This window comes from Lineus longissimus, chromosome 12, assembly GCF_910592395.1.
Source record: "Lineus longissimus chromosome 12, tnLinLong1.2, whole genome shotgun sequence".
NCBI classification, from domain to species: domain Eukaryota; kingdom Metazoa; phylum Nemertea; class Pilidiophora; order Heteronemertea; family Lineidae; genus Lineus; species Lineus longissimus.
In genome coordinates, this window is record NC_088319.1 from 3,828,645 (window position 1) to 3,848,020 (window position 19,376).

General features: G+C 40.6%; 1 protein-coding gene across 5 annotated transcripts in view; it reads right to left on the bottom strand.

Annotated features, from left to right (window-relative positions):
* Nucleotides 1-1,080: 1,080 nt before the first annotated feature.
* LOC135496589 (centrosomal protein of 104 kDa-like) overlaps nt 1,081-19,376 on the bottom strand; it is a 53,046-nt gene continuing 34,750 nt past the window's right edge. For 2 of the 5 annotated variants that reach the window (XM_064785968.1, XM_064785966.1), the window contains 12 exons: nt 19,077-19,142; nt 18,632-18,750; nt 17,380-17,441; nt 16,153-16,328; nt 14,018-14,113; nt 12,492-12,536; nt 10,919-10,984; nt 9,506-9,591; nt 8,606-8,717; nt 7,944-8,082; nt 6,095-6,247; nt 1,081-4,993 (listed from right to left, as the gene is read on the bottom strand). In XM_064785968.1, the coding sequence (XP_064642038.1) occupies nt 4,911-4,993; nt 6,095-6,247; nt 7,944-8,082; nt 8,606-8,717; nt 9,506-9,591; nt 10,919-10,984; nt 12,492-12,536; nt 14,018-14,113; nt 16,153-16,328; nt 17,380-17,441; nt 18,632-18,750; nt 19,077-19,142 (1,203 nt within the window). In that variant the 3' untranslated portion in view covers nt 1,081-4,910. Of the gene's footprint in view, nt 4,994-6,094; nt 6,248-7,943; nt 8,083-8,605; nt 8,718-9,505; nt 9,646-10,918; nt 10,985-12,491; nt 12,537-14,017; nt 14,114-16,152; nt 16,329-17,379; nt 17,442-18,631; nt 18,751-19,076; nt 19,143-19,376 lie in introns of all 5 variants that reach the window. The other 3 variants (XM_064785969.1, XM_064785967.1, XM_064785970.1) reach the window with 3 other exon arrangements.

Below are 19,376 nucleotides of genomic sequence, written 5' to 3' on the forward strand. Positions count from 1 at the left end.
ATAAGGACCAGTTGTATCAATGCTTGGAATCACCAAGACTGATTGTCCTTCACTGAGACTGGTAGTGACAGTGCATGCTGTCTCTATAAGGACCAGTTGTATCGATGCTTGGAATCACCAAGACTGATTGTCCTTCACTGAGACTGGTAGTGACAGTGCATGCTGTCTCTATAAGGACCAGTTCTATTGATGCGTGGAATCGCCAAGACTGATTGTCCTTCACTGAGACTGGTAGTGACAGTGCATGCTGTCTCTATAAGGACCAGTTCTATTGATGCGTGGAATCGCCAAGACTGATTGTCCTTCACTGAGACTGGTAGTGACAGTGCATGCTGTCTCTATAAGGACCAGTTGTATCGATGCTTGGAATCACCAAGACTGATTGTCCTTCACTGAGACTGGTAGTGACAGTGCATGCTGTCTCTATAAGGACCAGTTGTATCGATGCTTGGAATCACCAAGACTGATTGTCCTTCACTGAGACTGGTAGTGACAGTGCATGCTGTCTCTATAAGGACCAGTTGTAAAGATGCTTGGAATCACCAAGACTGATCGTCCTTCACTGAGACTGGTAGTGACAGTGCATGCTGTCTCTATAAGGACCAGTTGTATCGATGCATGGAATCATCAAGACTGATTGTCCAACACTGAGACTGGTTGTGACAGTGCATGCTGTCTCTATAAGGACCAGTTGTATCGATGCTTGGAATCTCCTTCACTGAGACTGGTAGTGACAGTGCATGCTGTCTCTATAAGGACCAGTTGTATCGATGATTGGAATCACCAAGACTGATTGTCCTTCACTGGGACTGGTAGTGACAGTGCATACTGTCTCTATAAGGACCAGTTGTATCGATGCTTGGAATCTCCTTCACTGAGACTGGTAGTGACAGTGCATGCTCTCTATCAGGACCAGTTGTATCGATGCTTGGAATCACCAAGACTGATTGTCCTACACTGTGACTGGTTGTGACAGTGTCTCCTAGACTGATTGTGCTTCAGTCTGGTTGTGTAGTGCTTGTTATAACTTTGGCTGATCCTTTACAGAATCAAACCGGTTGAAATCACAACAACTCACTCTGACAATGTGATTCATAATTTATTTCTTTAAAATACTCTACCTATAGATAAAGATTTCAGATGCAAAATCCACCGAATCTTTTGACATGATCACTATGGGATCTTTGAGGTTTTGCATTGAAACAGATGGGTATTCAGATCCCATTACATCAATTACCTCATTTTTTAACCCCTTGAGGATGGTATTTTTTGGGCTTCATTACCCCCGAACGGGATTATTTTGGGGCTATACCATTCTTTTAGTTAGCTACTAATATGATGAATGAAATGGCCAGGGCCATTGTGCTCACCTCATGTGGAGGAAAGATGGATAAAGAGCATGGTCTTGTGTCATGTAGTGTTAGGTTTGATGTAGGTCCAAGCAATTACAATTTCCCCAAAATGGCCAATTTACAGTACATTCGACCTCTGTGACCTTGAAAAGTAGGTCAAATCAAAGAAGACCCGGGTGACACATTGAATGGTTGTTAGAATTAGATGTACCTATGATATAAAATTGGTGCCAATCGGGCAAGTCATTACTAGGAATAATGGCATTTTGAAGAATTTAGGATTTGGCCCCCTCCCTGGAGGCCAAACGGCAAATCAGATCGCACCAAACTTCGGTACCTGAGATCACCTGACCAAGGGGTACATGTGTACTTAATTTGTGATCAATAGTCATTGCAGTTAAGAAACGTGCCATAGTAACGGCCTGACGGCGAATTTACGCCATTTGACCTCTGTGACCTTGACAAGAAGGTCAAATTAAAAACCTGTGTGACATATACTGTATGGTGGTTAGATGTACCCATGATATCAAATTGGTGGCAATCGGGCAAGAAGTTAAGGAATAATCACATTTTTAAGGTTTTTGGATTTTGCCCCCCTCGTGGTCAAGTGGTGAATCATATTGGACCAAACTTTGGTCCCTGAGATCACCTGACTAAAGGGGTAAATGTGTACCAAATTTGGTATCAATAGTCATTGCAGTTTAGAAACGTGCCATCGTTACATCCTAACGGCTAATTTACACCATTTGACCTCTGTGACCTTGAAAAGGAGGTCAAATCAAAAACCCGGAGGATATATGATGCACCTTTGCTAGAAGTACCTACCATATTTTTTTCAAAATTTCCCGACTACTATTAAGGGAGATATTGCATATTTTCACTTTTAACGTTTGGCCCCCTGGTGGCCAAACCATGAAACGAATCGGACCGAAACTTGGTCTCCCAGGTGTCATTACATAAGGGTACATGTGTACCAAGTTTCAACTCAATAGCTCTAACAGTTACGAAACGTGCCCTGCTAACGGACGACGGACGACGACGACGACGACGACGACGACGACGACGACGACGACGACGACGACGACGACTACGACGACGACGGACGACGGACGCCACGGTATGGGATAAGCTCACCTCTGCTAAGAGGTGAGCTAAAAAGGCATCATTTTGCAAATTAGTCGCCAACCATCATCAAGGGGTTAAGAATGGCCTTCAGCAGCTTTTGCACCAGAAATTCATTGCATACATTTATTCTTTACACATACTAGTATAGATAAGTTTTTTTAAATAGAAAATGGGCTCAAACTGCTGCACAAGAAGCAAGGTGGGAAACACAGTCTTCAATCGAAGACAATCTTATTTGATTCGTGAGTGATTTCACTCATGCATAACTAATCGTTCAGACAGACAGGGCTGACAATGGCTGATATTTATAAAAGACTAGTAAATGCTTTTACTTGAAACTTCATGTACATTTACACTAGCCATCTCTGTAGAAAACTGTAGTAAAAGCATTTACTAGTCTTTATAAATATTAGCCATTGTATTATGTAAGTATCTGTCACCCCTTCCATTTACCTGATAAACTACAATGAGGAACCTGCACAACAAAACCTGCCAATAGGAGGCCCTGCAGGCAAGTGGACCATGGTTGTAATCATCATCATCATTGTATAAGGCCTTGTTGGCCTGTTGAGAAAACCATTTCCCAGTCAATGATGATTGAATATTCATCCCTTGATTACTCTTCATGGGGAAATAGCACCAAAGATGTTGTTTTATTGGTCCTTAAATCTATTTTGATGAGTTTTAGGAAGAAAATCAACAAAACTTAATAATTTTGATGGAAAATGCACTGGAAGTGTACCTTTTAGTACTGGTGCTGCCATCTGGATTTTTAGTTCTGCAGGTTCCTCATTACAACGAGTGAAATTAGATATGCGTGAGTGATATCTCATACAGATAAAATAATAGCCAAATGAACTAAAATGTCTTTGGGAACTTCGTCTCCAAGTTGCAACGGTTCTGGTACTAAACCTACTGATTTTGTACTTTTTTACCGAATTTCCCACACGAAAGAATATTGCGTATATGGTAGTCCCAATTCATTGATGCAGGATATTTAAATACTTTTAATGGAATGTTAATTTCTTATTACAATCGGGGTCTCCAATCTCCCAAGAGGATCCTGCCTCAAGGAAGAAAGTGACCAATTTGAAAATAAATAGATTCAATGCGACAGGATTATAAGTAGAGGACAAAAAAAATAAGTCAACGCTGGCTCTGTGCTTGGACAGTGATACAATATACACTCAAGTGAGCAGCAGCAGTGTAATAAAGTCAAGCTTGCATAAGTCTTAAGTAATCGGGACCAGTAATTTTAATTGGAGCTATGCAAAATTTGACAAGTGCTTTTTTGAGTTGACTCAAGAGAGGGATTGGTTGTAGACCAAGGTTGATCACATTTTCTCTTCCTGAACAAGACAAGTGTCCTCAGTGACGTTCTAGTGTATATGTAATCCTAACAATAGCCCAATAAGGGTTTTCAAGCCTTCTCTGCAGCTGGGAAACATGATTTGGCCAACTTGATCTCTCCCATCCTAAGGTTCTTGGTAGGTCATGTTTACCCACTGAGCTCTTATACTCTGCGCTACCAATGATACTTCTGTATACATTTTACGTCATATCCTGTGGGTTTTTTACTTGCTTGTGTAGCTCTATGCTATTGACTGCAATTTTTTGTCAAAAACCTCTGCATGGAAAGGGTTAACAACCTCTATGGCTACCAAATCAATTGACCAAAATCGACAATATTGTCAACTCTTTCCGAGCATATCCCTGCATCATATGGAGTCTCGAGAATGTGTTTTAATACAATCCCCGATCATGGCCAAAAAGGGTCATCAACTGTTGAAATAAGTGCCATTGTTCAATGGATTTATAGTCTAATGCCGTCATTTTCGTTTGGGGATTGTAAATTTTAACCGATTCTTCTCACAAAAAAAAGCGTCAGTCATAATTTAAGCTTCAGTTGCTCAACAACTGTTCAAGACAAGAAAAGGACAAGTCATCACAGCTAAAATAACCCAATATACACAGTATATGAATAAGTCTGACAGATATTTAACAAGAAAGCAAAAATCTACGAAAAATTAACAAATGCTGCAGTCATTGTTTTGAAAATAGTGTGACTGAGTGTACTTATAAAATGTTTTTCATATTTGCATGGTACATTCTCTTATTTTCGGAAGGAATGCTTATTCAAGTAAAACTGATCCCGTCAAGTACCCTGCAAGTACTTATCAACAAAGTCAATTCCTTTTGAATCTAGCAGTGTTACACAATGGCATGAATTTGTTAGGACAGCATCATCATGGTCACGTGTCTAGGTGTCATGAGATTTGCCAGACGTATTTGAAAGGAACCCCACATTCGCCGTTTTGTACTACTTTGATTCACTCCTAGAAGCTTAATCAAAGCCACTGATCGGTGGTGGTACGTGACAACTATGGAATCATTACATCTCTTCATCACGAGGGCAGTCATCTGTTGTTCTATCTACCGACGTGCGGTTGTCCTCGGCTTGGGTAGATTCGACCGTCCCTTGGTCGGTTGTGATTTAGCTCCACCGCTTGGTTTAGCTGAAAGATGAAGGAAAGAATATCGACCTGAAACCTGGTGAATCATGACACCTTCCTGCTGCCCTCAGGGATGCCAATAAGCTAAAGGCAAAAAGTCTGAAACATTTTTCTTGCAAATATCTTGTCCTTTTTAATACAGTATATGTGACCCTCCATAACAAAATGAGTCGCATGTCGCTCTGAGCTTGACAGGTTGAGACAGACTGGTTGTTCATTTCACTATTGTCTGCCTTTTGTGAAATCGGAGCATGTCAATTTCTTCCATTATATTCTGGTGCATTTCAGGCTCATCTTCTGTGCGACATGCGACTCATTTTGCCGTGGTGTGTCTCATATATGTGACCCGCTCTACCAAAACTAGGCGCTTGTCGCATCTAAACTTGACAGGTTGATACGGACTTGTTGTTCATTTCCCTATTGTAGACCTTTTGTGAAATGTGACCAAATCAGTTTGTAATAGATTTCACAAAAGGTCTACAATAGGAAAATGAACAACAAGTCCGTATCAACCTGTCGAGTTCAGATGCGACAAGCGCCTAGTTTTGGTAGAGCGGGTCACATATACACTTGCACAAAAAAAACGCTAAAATGCTTATTATGGGTCCGATTTTGAAAATGCAGGGATCCACAGACTTGAGACAGAGAAGTTTTCATTTCAGCCATCAAACTTAGCATTCACAAAGAGGAAAAAGTCTGAACTCCGCCTAAAATTGGAAATTTGACATCCCTGTGCCCTCCAACACAGCTCTTTCACAACAAATAATGACATCTCCAGTCAAATGCATGAAACATGAATCGTGCCAAAATTTCAATCTCAACTTTCTGATGTTAGCTTTTGTTTCAAGTCACTTCAGAACTCAACTGCTGAGAATTTCGCTTCAAAACAGTGGACATTTTCTGCTCATCAATACTGCAAAAATCTATAAATTTTTTGTTTAAATCTAAATTATATTTTGGTGAATTACAAACTTTCTTTCCGTTTTCAAATAAAAACAAATTATTATTTTGGGATTTTTATTTTCGTGAATTCAAGATTATTTGAGAAATCTACAAAATTAAACAGTAGCAGAAATTTGGCAGTTCATAGATCGTTACGAGTACCTTTATTCCCTCCTTTGTTTTTCTCCAAGGCCATAACTCGGCGAGGATTCTGCTTACAGCCCATTTGACCCATCAAGTGGTCCTTCCAGCCGTCCTCTCCTGAATCAATGTTCTCATGACACAGTGGACAGTGGTTCAGACCCTTCTTAGCAGCTGAAAGATGAATGAATGAATGAATATAAGAATTTCTATAGCGCCTGAATTAAAAGAAAAACTGAAATTCTCAGGCGCTTTACAAAGCAAAACACTCCCTGAAAAGGTGTTGTTTCAGGAGAGTTTTGAAAATGTCTATGGAACCAGCAAGCCTGATGTTGGAAGGTAGCTGGTTCCATAGAACCGGTGATGACTTGTAAAAAGAACGGTCACCAAAGGTTTTGCACTTAGTGCGAGGGACCACCAAAGTTGGAGCAATAACAGAGCGGAGATGGTAGGTGGAATGGTGCCTCAGTCTGACCATATCACACAGGTACGCAGGTGCGACTCCATGTATTGCCTTATATGTAAATAAAAGCACTTTGAAAACAATCCTGTATTTAACAGGAAGCCAATGGAGTCGCATGAGAACCGGTGTGATACGATAGACAGGATTCATTTCAACTTGATTGCCTTTAAAGTGATACTATGATGTGATTTACAACTTTGCGGAAATACGTCCGTTTTTAATTGTTGATCACAAATGTAAAGCTCAAATTTTCCATTTTTGATTAGATTTACTATAAAATCACTGAATGTAAACCAACGCGACCGCGAAAATGTTCATGTTGTGACGTCATCAACGAAAACGGTATCGAAGCGAGCCGTCCGGGCGGGATTAAACCATCAATTTCTAGAAAATGTGCATTTCGATTCGAAAACCTTACCGATTTATGAGAAAGTGACGTAGTCATTTGTCAAAACATCATATGGTGAAATTTGACACAAGTAACCCTTCAACCTGTTAACCGCGTTATTTTTTATTTGTTAACCGCGTCACATTGCGTAATTAATAAGTTGACACATGCACATCCTCATCTAACAGCTGCTTCGTCTTGCATGCATGCCATGATTCAGCTCAAAAACTGGTGTCAGTGGCGGCCCGTAGTGTTCTGAAACTCAACTACACTGTGCTGACGATCTTAGGGGATTCCCATCGAGTTTCTGAGTGTTGCCTGGGCTTAGGTGAGTCACAAACATAGGACGCCATATAACGTCTTACGCAACGCACAGCCTTTAGGCCAGGACGTCATATGCAGTTAACAAGTTAAACGATATGTTTATTATTATTTGCAGCAGTTTATTAAAGGTTCAAAACTGCTGTTATGTGTCATATGGTACATGTATCAAAGAGTGCATTTAGCATTTTTAGCCTAATTTGAATGAGCGGATGTGGATATGGAGTAAAAAGGGGATCGGGGACACCAATTCAAATTCAAAGATTGTCACGGTTGGTGCTTCTTCCGGGCTTTGACGTTCAAATGTGACTTGCTCTACCAAAACTAGGCGCTTGTCGCATCTGAACTCGACAGGTTGATACGGACTTGTTGTTCATTTCCCTATTGTAGACCTTTTGTGAAATCTATTACAAACTGATTTGGTCACATTTCACAAAAGGTCTACAATAGGGAAATGAACAACAAGTCCGTATCAACCTGTCAAGTTTAGATGCGACAAGCGCCTAGTTTTGGTAGAGCGGGTCACAAATAAGGTTTCAAAACTTGTTTTAAAATACGATGATTGGATTTCGTTCGCACTGTTCGTTATTTTCAGTTTAGACCGTCAGTAATTTGCTGCCTCGGGAAGGTGCACTCTCAGTAATTTGGACAAATTTTGACTACCGACTGCCCCAGTTCATGGATGGCACATGACTTACCAGGACACAACTGTTCCCGCACATGTTCCGGGTGTTCTGGTTTAGGTATAGCCTCGGTACAACGCGGACATTTTGCAAAGTTGCTCTTCGCGTCGCATTCCTCCAGTAAGTGATCGGTGAGGCCAGCAATCTCAACCACCTGAAGGTGAAAAAAATCAAGAGTGATGAAGAAGGCAGCGGAGAGCATGGAGGCGTACTCGTTGAGAGAGATACAGCGATGTCACACTTAACTATGCGGCTGCTTGATCGTATATCCAGGAGTAAGGAAAGCATCGGAGTCTTCAACTGGTAGTTACCAGTGAAGCCTCTCTGGCATAAAAGAACCTAAGACAAGGAACACAAGACTGTTTTCAGCTCCCCTCACAAGTTTGATCAACAAGCGCTTACAGTCCAAATCACAATTATCAGTGTCATTAGTGCATCATAGACGTGCAACCCAGCGATAGGTCATGCTTAAGTCTAGCGTAGTTTGTGCGTAATTTACGCAAAAAATAGAGAGATATGCGTCACTGGTGCGTACGTTGCTCGTCACAGACGCGAAGCAGGATTGAGGTCAATTGTGATTTGTACTGTAGAAAGCCCTCATAAATGTCTCCAAGTCTCAATTATAATTTTGTAGTCCAAAAATGGCAGATTTTCTGAGGATTAGAGTTTTACACTACCTGTTTGCAGTTAGCACAGCGTTTCAACATGGGACAGTGTTTCCAGTAGTGAAGGTCTAGATTCTCCTCGCCCTTGAAGTCAGAATTTTTCTCTCCACAGAAGATGCATGTTCTGTAAGAGATTAACATAGCAATGATGGTACGGTTTAGAAGTAAGAGTCAATTTGGATGAGGCATATCCCTAACGTTACAGGGATTTGGGTTGGGATATTTCAAATCAACATCCGGTTACAAAGCTATTCGTATTGAGTGTGGGAATCTTTCACTTTACCAGACATTCACATTGAAAGAAACCAGAAGAAAGTCAACTAAAAGATACAAATCTAACCCATTTGCTGCCAAAGTGATGTTGACTTCTTAGTCCCGTCAATGCCATGGGATTTTTCCGCAGTTCTCTATAAATCTAACGTGCGTCTGCAGACTTTGGCAGGGAAAGGGTTACATCTTTACTTTCGTTCAAAATTTTGCTCTCAGAAGGGAAAAATTTGCCGATTCTCTTGGAGATGACAGATCATATACATAAATACATATACACGCATACCAAATTTCTATAGTGCTGTTTCAAGCTGATGCTCGCTCACGGGCGCTAAGGTCAAGTACATTGGAACCTCCCTTAGCGGACACCTCTCTATTAAGGACAACCTCTCTATTAAGGACAACCTCTCTATTAAGGACAACCTCTCTATTAAGGACAACCTCTCTATTAAGGACAACCTCTCTATTAAGGACAACCTCTCTATCAAGGACACTAGTTCTGGTCCCAAATGGGATGTTTTCATTCAATTTGACCTCTCTAGTCTAATCAGGACACCTCTCGATTACAGACAGCACTTCTCAGTCCCGAGTGTGTCCTCAATAGAGAGGTTCCACTGTATAATGAAAATGTTATTCTTCACTCACGTATCGAGGTCTGCGTTCGCGACGGTGGAGGTGTCGTCATCGTTGACATCACTAGGGGGCGCTCTCTTCGGCTTTCTCTTCTCATCCTGAGTAACGACAGTAACATGGATGTTTACGTTGCCAGTTTGTTTAGACGGTGCCTGGTGTTAGTGTGGAAAGCAACCAACAGATGATGTTAGTGTGCACACGACTATTATGGTTAGTACTACGATAGTGTTAACATTCAAGTGGAAGCAACTGACCACTGGGAAATGTTCGCCGTTTTAGTCAAATGGATTCAAATTGTGGACTACATGTATCTACTGTAGACTGCAATTATTTTACACCTTTTAAAATTTTTGCAATTTGGAAAAATTTCAGGAAAAAATCAAATGTTCACTATTTTCTTTTTGAGAACTTTGGAATTTCCGCGCAGGTGGAGCTCAACTGTTGGCCAAAATCAGTTCGGTATCAATTCCTTAAACATGAAAATAAAAGGCAACCAAATATTTTGGGTCAACAGTAATTCTCATTTTTATCTACATCAGAACCTGTAGAGAGGGTAGATTTACACATCCATTAATCCAACCAACAGCAGTGTGAAACAGGGCCTGTTGCTAAATCGGCATAAGCACTTATATTATGTCGGTGTTAAGTCTACTGAATGCGATAAAATTTAGTTGAGCCAACACTGGCGTTTGTCCCTAACACCAATGGAGCAACTTCGCCAACTTTGTTGTTTATAAAGTTGACAGTGAAAAATTTATTTGCTTTTACACCTAAATTGTGAAAAATGGGGCTCGACAGAAGCAGAGAAATAGTCATTAGACTGATGAGACACAAATACAATGACAATGGCTGATATTTATAAAAGACTAGTAAATGCTTTTACTTTAAACTTCATGTAAATTTACACTTAGCCATCTCTGTAGAAAACTGTAGTAAAAGCATTTACTAGTCTTAAGAAATATTAGCCAATGGCTGATATTTATAAAGGACTAGTAAATGCTTTTACTTTAAACTTCATGTACATTTACACTAGCCATCCCTGTAGAAAACTGTAGTAAAAGCATTTACTAGTCATTATAAATATTAGCCAATGGCTGATATTTATAAAGGACTAGTAAATGCTTTTACTTTAAACTTCATGTACATTTACACTAGCCATCTCTGTAGAAAACTGTAGTAAAAGCATTTACTAGTCTTTATAAATATTAGCCAATGGCTGATATTTATAAAGGACTAGTAAATGCTTTTACTTTAAACTTCATGTATATTTACACTAGCCATCTCTGTAGAAAACTGTAGTAAAAGCATTTACTAGTCTTCATAAATATTAGCCAATCTACATGTACAATACATTAGAAAAGACAAGAGAACAATTCGTTATGAAGTCCAGAATATTAAAACAGACATGTCAACCGACGGATTTACCTGCGCATTGTCTAAAGCACCGCCCTTATCCTCCCGGCGCCCAGCACGATCGCGTACCCGTATTTTCTACAAGGAGCAGAGGCAAATATTGAAACCAAGCCACAACATGCAGGCATGCAGGAAAAGTTACGAGTGTTATTCCTTCACCAGCACAGAAGATCAAGCCACCCACAAAAACCCATCTTGACCACAACGATATCAACGCTAGGTGAGAATTTATTACACTCTGGTTTGCAAGTTTGCGAGTATTCGGTTGACCAGTGGCAGGGAAAAGGGGGATGGGGGAACTAAATTGAAAAAGAGCCCGTTTTTTCTGTTGGAGAGGAAAATGAAATAAAGTATTATATTTTCATGCAAATATGTGCTAACCTTCCAATTTATTGTGTTAATTGCCAAAACTTTTGATTGGGAAGGGGGTAATAAAAATAATTATAATTTTCAAAGTTTTTGGGTTCCACCAAATTCTTATGGGGATATTAGAGTACCAAACCATCAAAAAATCCTTGCCTTGGCAGGGATGTATGAAGAACACTGCTTGCTTCAAATTGTCCTTTTTAAAATAAATCGGTAACAGATCTTACATGTACATGAATAGACTACAAATGGGCAGTCCTTTTACAAACATTTTCAAACAAACGTTGGATGGTTCTAGAAAGATTATTAGCCATCTTAGTGACCTTCAGTGACCTTCAGTGACCTCAAAAAAACTAGTGGGGAAATCTTCCTCATCGCACAGATGACCATCACATGACATTTTTGAAAAGGGTCAAACCAAAGTAATGTACTGCCCAGGGTTTTCTCCAGAGGGGAGATTGGGGAAGGGGGGATTCCTTGGGACGGGGAGGCGGAAATGCCCCCCTATCAAATGATTGATGGGGGATGTGAAATTTGGGCATTTGGGAGTCAATGTACATGTACATGTAAGGGGTTTTAGGCGAAAAAATCACAGAAGGGGTCATTTAATACCCCACGTTTGAAAGAAAATAATTTTTAGAAAAAGATTTCATTCGGAATTTTTTTGTCCTCTGGCAAAATCCCTGCTGTCCGTCGCAAGACCATTTCCCAATGAAAATAAGCAGAGGCGAATTTTCGAGGAGATTTACAGAACATTGGAAAAGGTGAAAGGGGCTCTTCCATACTTTACCATTTTTAGGAGGCCTGAGGGGTAAGAAATGATTCAGTGTCACTAAAGGACCTGCGGCTTTCTCTAATCATCAGCTCATGTCGTCTTTCAGATGGTGGCTTTATTTCCCCGGTCTGACCGACTGGCAGTGTTGGTTTCATACAGGGGACTCTGTAACCCGCCTACCTTACAAATCATGGCGTTTATAAACCTAAATATCTTTCATGTAGTAAATGCCAAAGTCCCGCACAAAGGAGGGATTTGAATCGCTGTGATCTGTTATTCTTATCACATGCGACAAAATATCCCTTGTCTGTGGGAAAATCGCTACTATCGACAACAACGAAGAGTAGCGATTATCATCGTCGCGATTTAAATCACAGGCAACAGCAATTTAAATCTTTCATTTTTGGCATGCGTGAACCAATGACATTTAAATAATCGACATACCTTTCTTGGTTTATCTTTCTCCTTGATCACCTTCTCATCCACCGGCTGGAAGGAAAGTGAGCAAAATCTGTTGTGATTGAAGCAAGCGAGAACTGTCATGTGAATGCGCTGTGAATGGGTTAATGTCAAGGCTGTGTTTTTCTACAAGCAAATGTGACCTCTCACAGCAAAACCAGGCGCATGTCGCACAGAAGATGAGCCTAAATGACACCAGGAGATAATGGGAGAAATTGATGTGCTCATATTTCACAAAAGGCAGAAAATAGAGAAATAAATAAACAGTCCTTCTCAACCTGCCAAGCTCAGAGTGACATGCGCCTGGTTTAGCTGTGACGGGTCACAAATATCACACAAAAGTGAAAGCCAATCAAATCGCTTGGTACATGACACGAAAGCGTCATACACTGATGCAGGCCAAAATCTGATTAAAGGGGTAATCTGGACATTATACTTCTATCAATGAACACTTTAGCCCTCCAAATGCCCGTGGATGCCCGCAGCTTTTACCTTCAAATGCCCGTGGATGCCCGCAATTTAGGGGTGGTGACGTTTTTTGTCCAGATATAACCTCTTTAAGTCTCTATTACTAATCAAACTAAACTGAGAAAAAAAAATTTCTCGACTACTGATAGCTGTCACCAAAGGATAGTATTTGGATAGTCCCTCTACAACCCAAGGGGCAATGATCAAGAGCTTTCAAACTTTTCCTAAACTCAGCTCATTGTTAAAGGTCTCTGATATAGTTTATGCCGCAAAAATATGCAACGCCCCAAACTTTTGGGGATAGCCTGTATGCATTACTCAGCCCTAATAAGAGAGATCTGTACCTCCTGATACAAAAATAGACTTGTTACGATCATTTGCCATGAGGTTGGTGGTTAATTCTGAAATACCTGAATTAAGATCGAACCGCACTTTACAGTGTAAATGCACTATGCGCAAACGAAGCCTTGTTTTGAATTCAGCGGTTATGGTTAGGCAACCGTAACCGCTTGGGTTGGTGTAAAATGTGGAAGCTGTCAAAAAGCATTTAAAACCACATTTTCCATTGTTAAATTTGAGATATTTTAGAATAGAAATTGATAACTCACTGCCTGTATTGATTGTCTCACCAAAAACGCTCAGGTGGATCTAAAATGTTTGCCAAAACCTCGGCTAGGACTCGCTTTTGGTCTACAATTTAGCCCCACCCTCGGGGTCTTGGTGAGACAACCATCACCTCCAGTTCAAGCTAGTTAATACAAGCAAGTTCAAACTTTTTGTAACAAATATTCCAATTCGCTTAGTGTGCAATTTTCATTTGGAATCCAACATATCCGAACAATTTTTTAGTATTTCACTACAAAGAAAAAGAATGGGTCCACTGTCAAAAAACACCTTTTTTTACAGAATAGTCACATACTTCATGGTTCATAAAAGCACCCTTCCTTAAATTTGAATCGACCCGATGCAGTCCCACTGATTACCCGAGCAGGTCACCTGGCCAACATCGATTGAGATGCAAGCAGTGACCCCCATCAACTTACCGCCTTGCCCGACGTCATGTCCTTGAGCTGCTGAAGCTGGGCCTGGAGGGCTTCAATCTCTTTCTGTTTCTTTGTTTCATCTTCAGCCTTTGCTTTCTGAAAGTTCGAAGCAGATGAGATATACACACGCACCAAAAATAAGTTCTGATTTGATACAGATTGGATTTTGCATTCAATATCTAAGAATGGGGAAGCTCCAGGGTCTCTAGGTGAAGAAGAGAGGCCACCATATGAAACTGATCACTTAGTTTCAATAAAAGAACCTCTTTTTACACTCTGCCGAACTCCCTTAAAGGAATGGGCGGCTTTTTAATGACGTATGATTGTTCTTCTTCTGGTGCATCAGTAAACTATTTTTCTAAACGTTTTTGATGTTTTTCCATTTTTTTTCAGCTCTTATGGAAGAAAAACGCATTATTCATTATTTTTAGTATGCACAAGTCCTGGTGCGAAAGACCTTTCCCACCACGTGAGGGCACGTCGAGATCCGAGTTCACGTCACCCTGCTATTACGCCGCAACGTCATTTCCATTATCATCGCAGTAGCGGGGTAATCAAGCGCTATTTATAGCGTGACGTCGAAAATATCGATATCAACACCAAAACGTTACAGGGTAGGGCCATAGCTCCAGGAAACGCCTTCTACTAGTGCACCGTGGAAAGCTAACTCTGGTCAAATCGGAGTCAGCAGATATTTAGAATCCCTGTTATCAACTTCAATCTTACACCTACCACAAGATTACAACAAGAAATGTCCACAATACTGATGGCAAACATATAAGGTATGCAGGGAGGTATGACGATTGTAAACGAAAAAGGACATGAGTTGATACCCCAACTCACTGAAACCAGTAATAATTGAATTGAAAGGAACTGAATTCTTTTCCTCTGCCTAAACTATGGAATTGAAATCCATGCAAAGAGTAAGAAAATATAATCTGTTGATTCTAACATATAGAATATTTTTGAGAAGAAGCAAGATGCAGGTATAAATTAAAATATAAATGAAGGATGTGATAACATGTGTACCTCCTCTTCCTCCCTCTGCAATGAAAAATACGAGTGTCGTAAAAAACACAGGCAGTGTGGCGGTATGTGGAGTTTATGTGAGAATGGTCAGGCTATTTACACCACAACCCACTTGGTATACCAACACCCCCCCCCCCCCCCCCCCTCCCCCCGTGTGTGCATGGATTGAGGAATGACAACTGAAAAAAATGTGCGAGTTGACTTGCTACAGCTACAAAATGTAGCTAAACAATTGTTAGTACGCCTCTAGCAACCGACCTCTCCAAGCCACTGAAATGCAATAGCATTCCGCGATAATGACGTCACTGCAGCTGCTGCCCTCTATTTCCCCATCGCTGAATTACAGGCAATGTCGGACAAACATGCGGTTTCGTAATGGATTCAGGCTTTCTAACTAGGGCAGTTAGATTCAATCTGGCACATGTCCGAGTGTTGGAAATATTACATAATTGTTCTGAATATTTCTCTCTCTGACTCTATGGTATCATTCATGCTAAAAACAATGCAGGGTCAAAGATAATTGACTTTGAAATAAGCTCAAATGCGTAGAAATAAGTGTCGATGTCCGACTGTCACGTGACTAAAACGTCATCAATATCTTATTCAAATGACCTTGTGAGCTATAAATAGTAACTTCGCGGAATGCTACTGATGAGGCAACTTGCCGTCAACTGACAGCCAGGCTGCCTGGCCGGCCCACTGATTACTAAAAAGATACATTTTGTAGTGTCCCATTAAGCAATCCCATCTGAGTTATTTGGACCCGCAACAGGCAGACGCTGTAGAAATACCAAGAACACGATGCCTCCATCTCAACTATTTTAAGTGGGGCACAGTTACCAATTACCAGTCCTTGATGAACTATTTAAAACATTTCCTGTCTATACTTAGGTTAATTTCGGCAGGTGACAGGTACACTGCGCATCTAAGTTATTAAGACCGTTTTCCTACTGTTTTGAAAATATTGTTTAAATATCACTTGAATGAAATTCTGTGCTCATGTGGTAAAGTAAAAGGACACAACCAAACACACCACTCATCCAATTTCCTCATTTGAAAAAAATTATGCCAGGTACCTTGCACAAGGTCACAAACATCTCGCTCACCTTTAAATCAGCCTTGGATGGCTTCCCATCGATCTTATCAAATGCTTCAAACAGTTGCCTATAGAGGACGTTCTTTCTCGTCCGGTCATCGTCCGGCGGTAGGTACTCCTTGACTTGTGATCCGACTTCTTTGTAAAGTTGCACAATGATCTTCTCAGCCTCTTCCCGTACCTCGCCTAGAGGGGGTTAATGAATGAATGAAATTTGTAGTACCGACAGTCAGGAATTTGATAACTATCTTAACTCTTTCACTGCCAGCCCTATTTAAAGTTATTCCCCCATCATGCCAGCATTTTTGCCATTTTTACCACTTTTTTGTAGCAGGAGCTGAGATATGTCGACCACGCCCTCGGCCACGTGCAGCTTGATTCTCACCCGCAGCAAGCTGCGCCCCCTGCCCACCATCACCTGAGTCATTGTCACTACTACTTATATCATTACCCCCAACTGCCTGGTCATTATCATCATCAGAATCTGGCTGATCACGCAAATTGATCTCAAATTGGTCTATCTTCACCAATTCATCTGACTCGAAATACCCACTTCCTGGGGACGAGATTGAGCCGAATCCTTCCGAGAACACTTCTGAAGACATGGTGGGAGGTTTAAATCAACATAGAATCAGTAGGTTGGTTTACTTTTTGATGAGTAGATGGAAACACTGAGATAACGTTTTGAAACGTTATTGGCAATTTAGCGACCTATTTTCAATAACGTTTTAAAACGTTATTGGCAGTCAAAGAGTTAATATACAAATAAGGAAACAGCAACTGTGGATGTCATTATGGTATTGAAAGCCTCTTGCACCAGAATAAGGAGATGATAAATGATAACACCTGACGTATTCCTGTACCTCAAAATACTCCTCATGTCATTAACCATATTGAGAAGTCATATCATTAACCATATTGAGAAGTCATAAGAATGAAATTTGTTTGCCCGAAAGGCAGGTTTTTGACTGTGACACAAAATTTCCTTCCAAATAAGTTAAGGTGCTGATTTACAATTGTTGAAAATAAAAGCCTTGGCCTAATTCATGCAATTGAGAGCCTTTCCATCACTCTACTTTGATCAGTTGGGCGGCCAGCACCAATCACCAACTATAAGGAGTCTTAACAAATATTTCCTGGACCTCTTGTTTTTCTTCATCACCCCCGCCGTAGCTACATGTATACAATGGAACTGGTGTTGGCTCAGCATGGCATTAGAAGCAACTCTAATTCTTACCTGCAGTGTGTTGTAATGCGACAGTGCAGAACTTCATGATGTTGTCTACCGAGAGGCCAGACCTGTAACAGAAACGAGTACCGTATTAGTTCAGGCCAGCGTTTACTGCAGCACTGCTTTGATAAATCAACGGTGACTCAATTCCCAAGCAACTGATTAAAGGTCTTGAATTTTTATGACCAAGGTGCCTCATAGCCTAATGGTTAACACTGCTGGCAAACATGCAACAGGGTCAGGGTTTGATTCTGTGGAGAACCTAGGATTTGATTCTGTGGAGAACCTAGGATTCGATTCTGTGGAGAACCTAGGATTTGATTCTGTGGAGAAACTAGGATTTGATTCTGTGGAGAACCTCGGATTTGATTCTGTGGAGAACCTCGGATTTGATTCTGTGGAGAAACTAGGATTTGATTCTGTGGAGAACCTAGGATTTCATTCTGTGGAGAACCTAGGATTTCATTCTGTGGAGAACCTAGGATTTCATTCTGTGGAGAAACTAGGATTTCATTCTGTGGAGAACCTAGGATTTGATTCTGTGGAGAACCTAGGATTTTGGTTCTGGATGCACCGGCGTGGCTTTCAATGTACTAATATTCCTGGCTCTTCACAACACAACATCTGAATCTCCGAGGGCCTGTCAGATAAGACTAAAAGCTGTGGTCCCTTGTACCAGAGTGTCTATGCCAGGGCAAGTAAAAGATACCACATAGGTGGGCAGTAGCCTATAGTGGACTCCATACCTCCGGCAAAAATAAAAAAATATCGTTTAAACAAATATGGCCAACCCCTAACAATCAACTAAAACAACAACAAACAAACATGGTTCATGCACCTGCACCTCTGCACATGCACCAATAGTGCACTTTTATATTTCAAAACTTTCCCTATGTATAATTAAGGACTTTAAAGAATACTAATAATCCTTTTACCCTTTCCAAAATGTAAAATGTAAAAAAGAAAGTACTTGGGAAATAAAAACATATATTACAAAAAATAAAATCAAAAAAGGATTACGATGCCAGTAATGATGATGACGATGATGATATGTTCGCAAATTAAAAAGTTGGTGAATTTGCTCAGTTTCAATTGGCGGTAGGCTGAATTTGCATCATCTGCCAAAATCAAATGCCATGGTTTTATGCATCACAGTCGAAATGTTCATGCTTTTAAGTTCCTGTTTCAAAATGCTTTCGCCAAAATAAAAACGTCACGGAAATTACATGATTTTATACAGAAACTAGTTGTCACATACCCATTCAACGTGAGTTCGCGGTAGAGCTGATGAATAATCTCCGTGCGGCTGAGAGCAAGTCTTGGAGCCATCGTTAACTTGATGGGCTTCACACACTCGTGGGGAACAACATTGATGGGCTAAAATTTAAAAAGAAGGATCACGAAATGAATTATTCTGCAATTACTCCTTGACTATATAAAAGCATGAACCATTACACTTTGTTGTTCGGTAAGATATTTACACAATGATTCCAACTTCAACAAGTATTTTGAGGATTTGAGTTTACAGCAGAGGATTTGGTTTCCTGCCTCTGTGGAGAACCAGGAAGAGCCTTCTCTCCCTCCCCCCGCATCTGGTACATGCAAAGAAACAAATCTGGTATGTCTCTGGTGGAATATTGCCCAGTTTTACCCAATCGGGACCAATTGACTCGAGATCACTGTCTTGTCAGACAGAGACTTACCCGAACTTCTGGGAACTGTGCCATTTCGAGCGTGAAGCCCTTTGCAATATCACGGTGTCGAACAGCCTGCAAAGAAGTAGAGTTTTTTAAGTGCTAGTTACATTAATTTGACAGAATATTGGTACTTGTAAAATTTTTCAATTGTCATACTATCCGCCTGAAGGTACACGGAGTGATAGGTATGTCAATTTCATTCTGTGATATTTGTCTCCTTCTTCTTCAGCGTTCGCTCTGCACTCGGAGGTGATTTTCTCCAGGGAGTATTCCTCCTCCAAGACGGGATGAGCGTTTATGCATGCC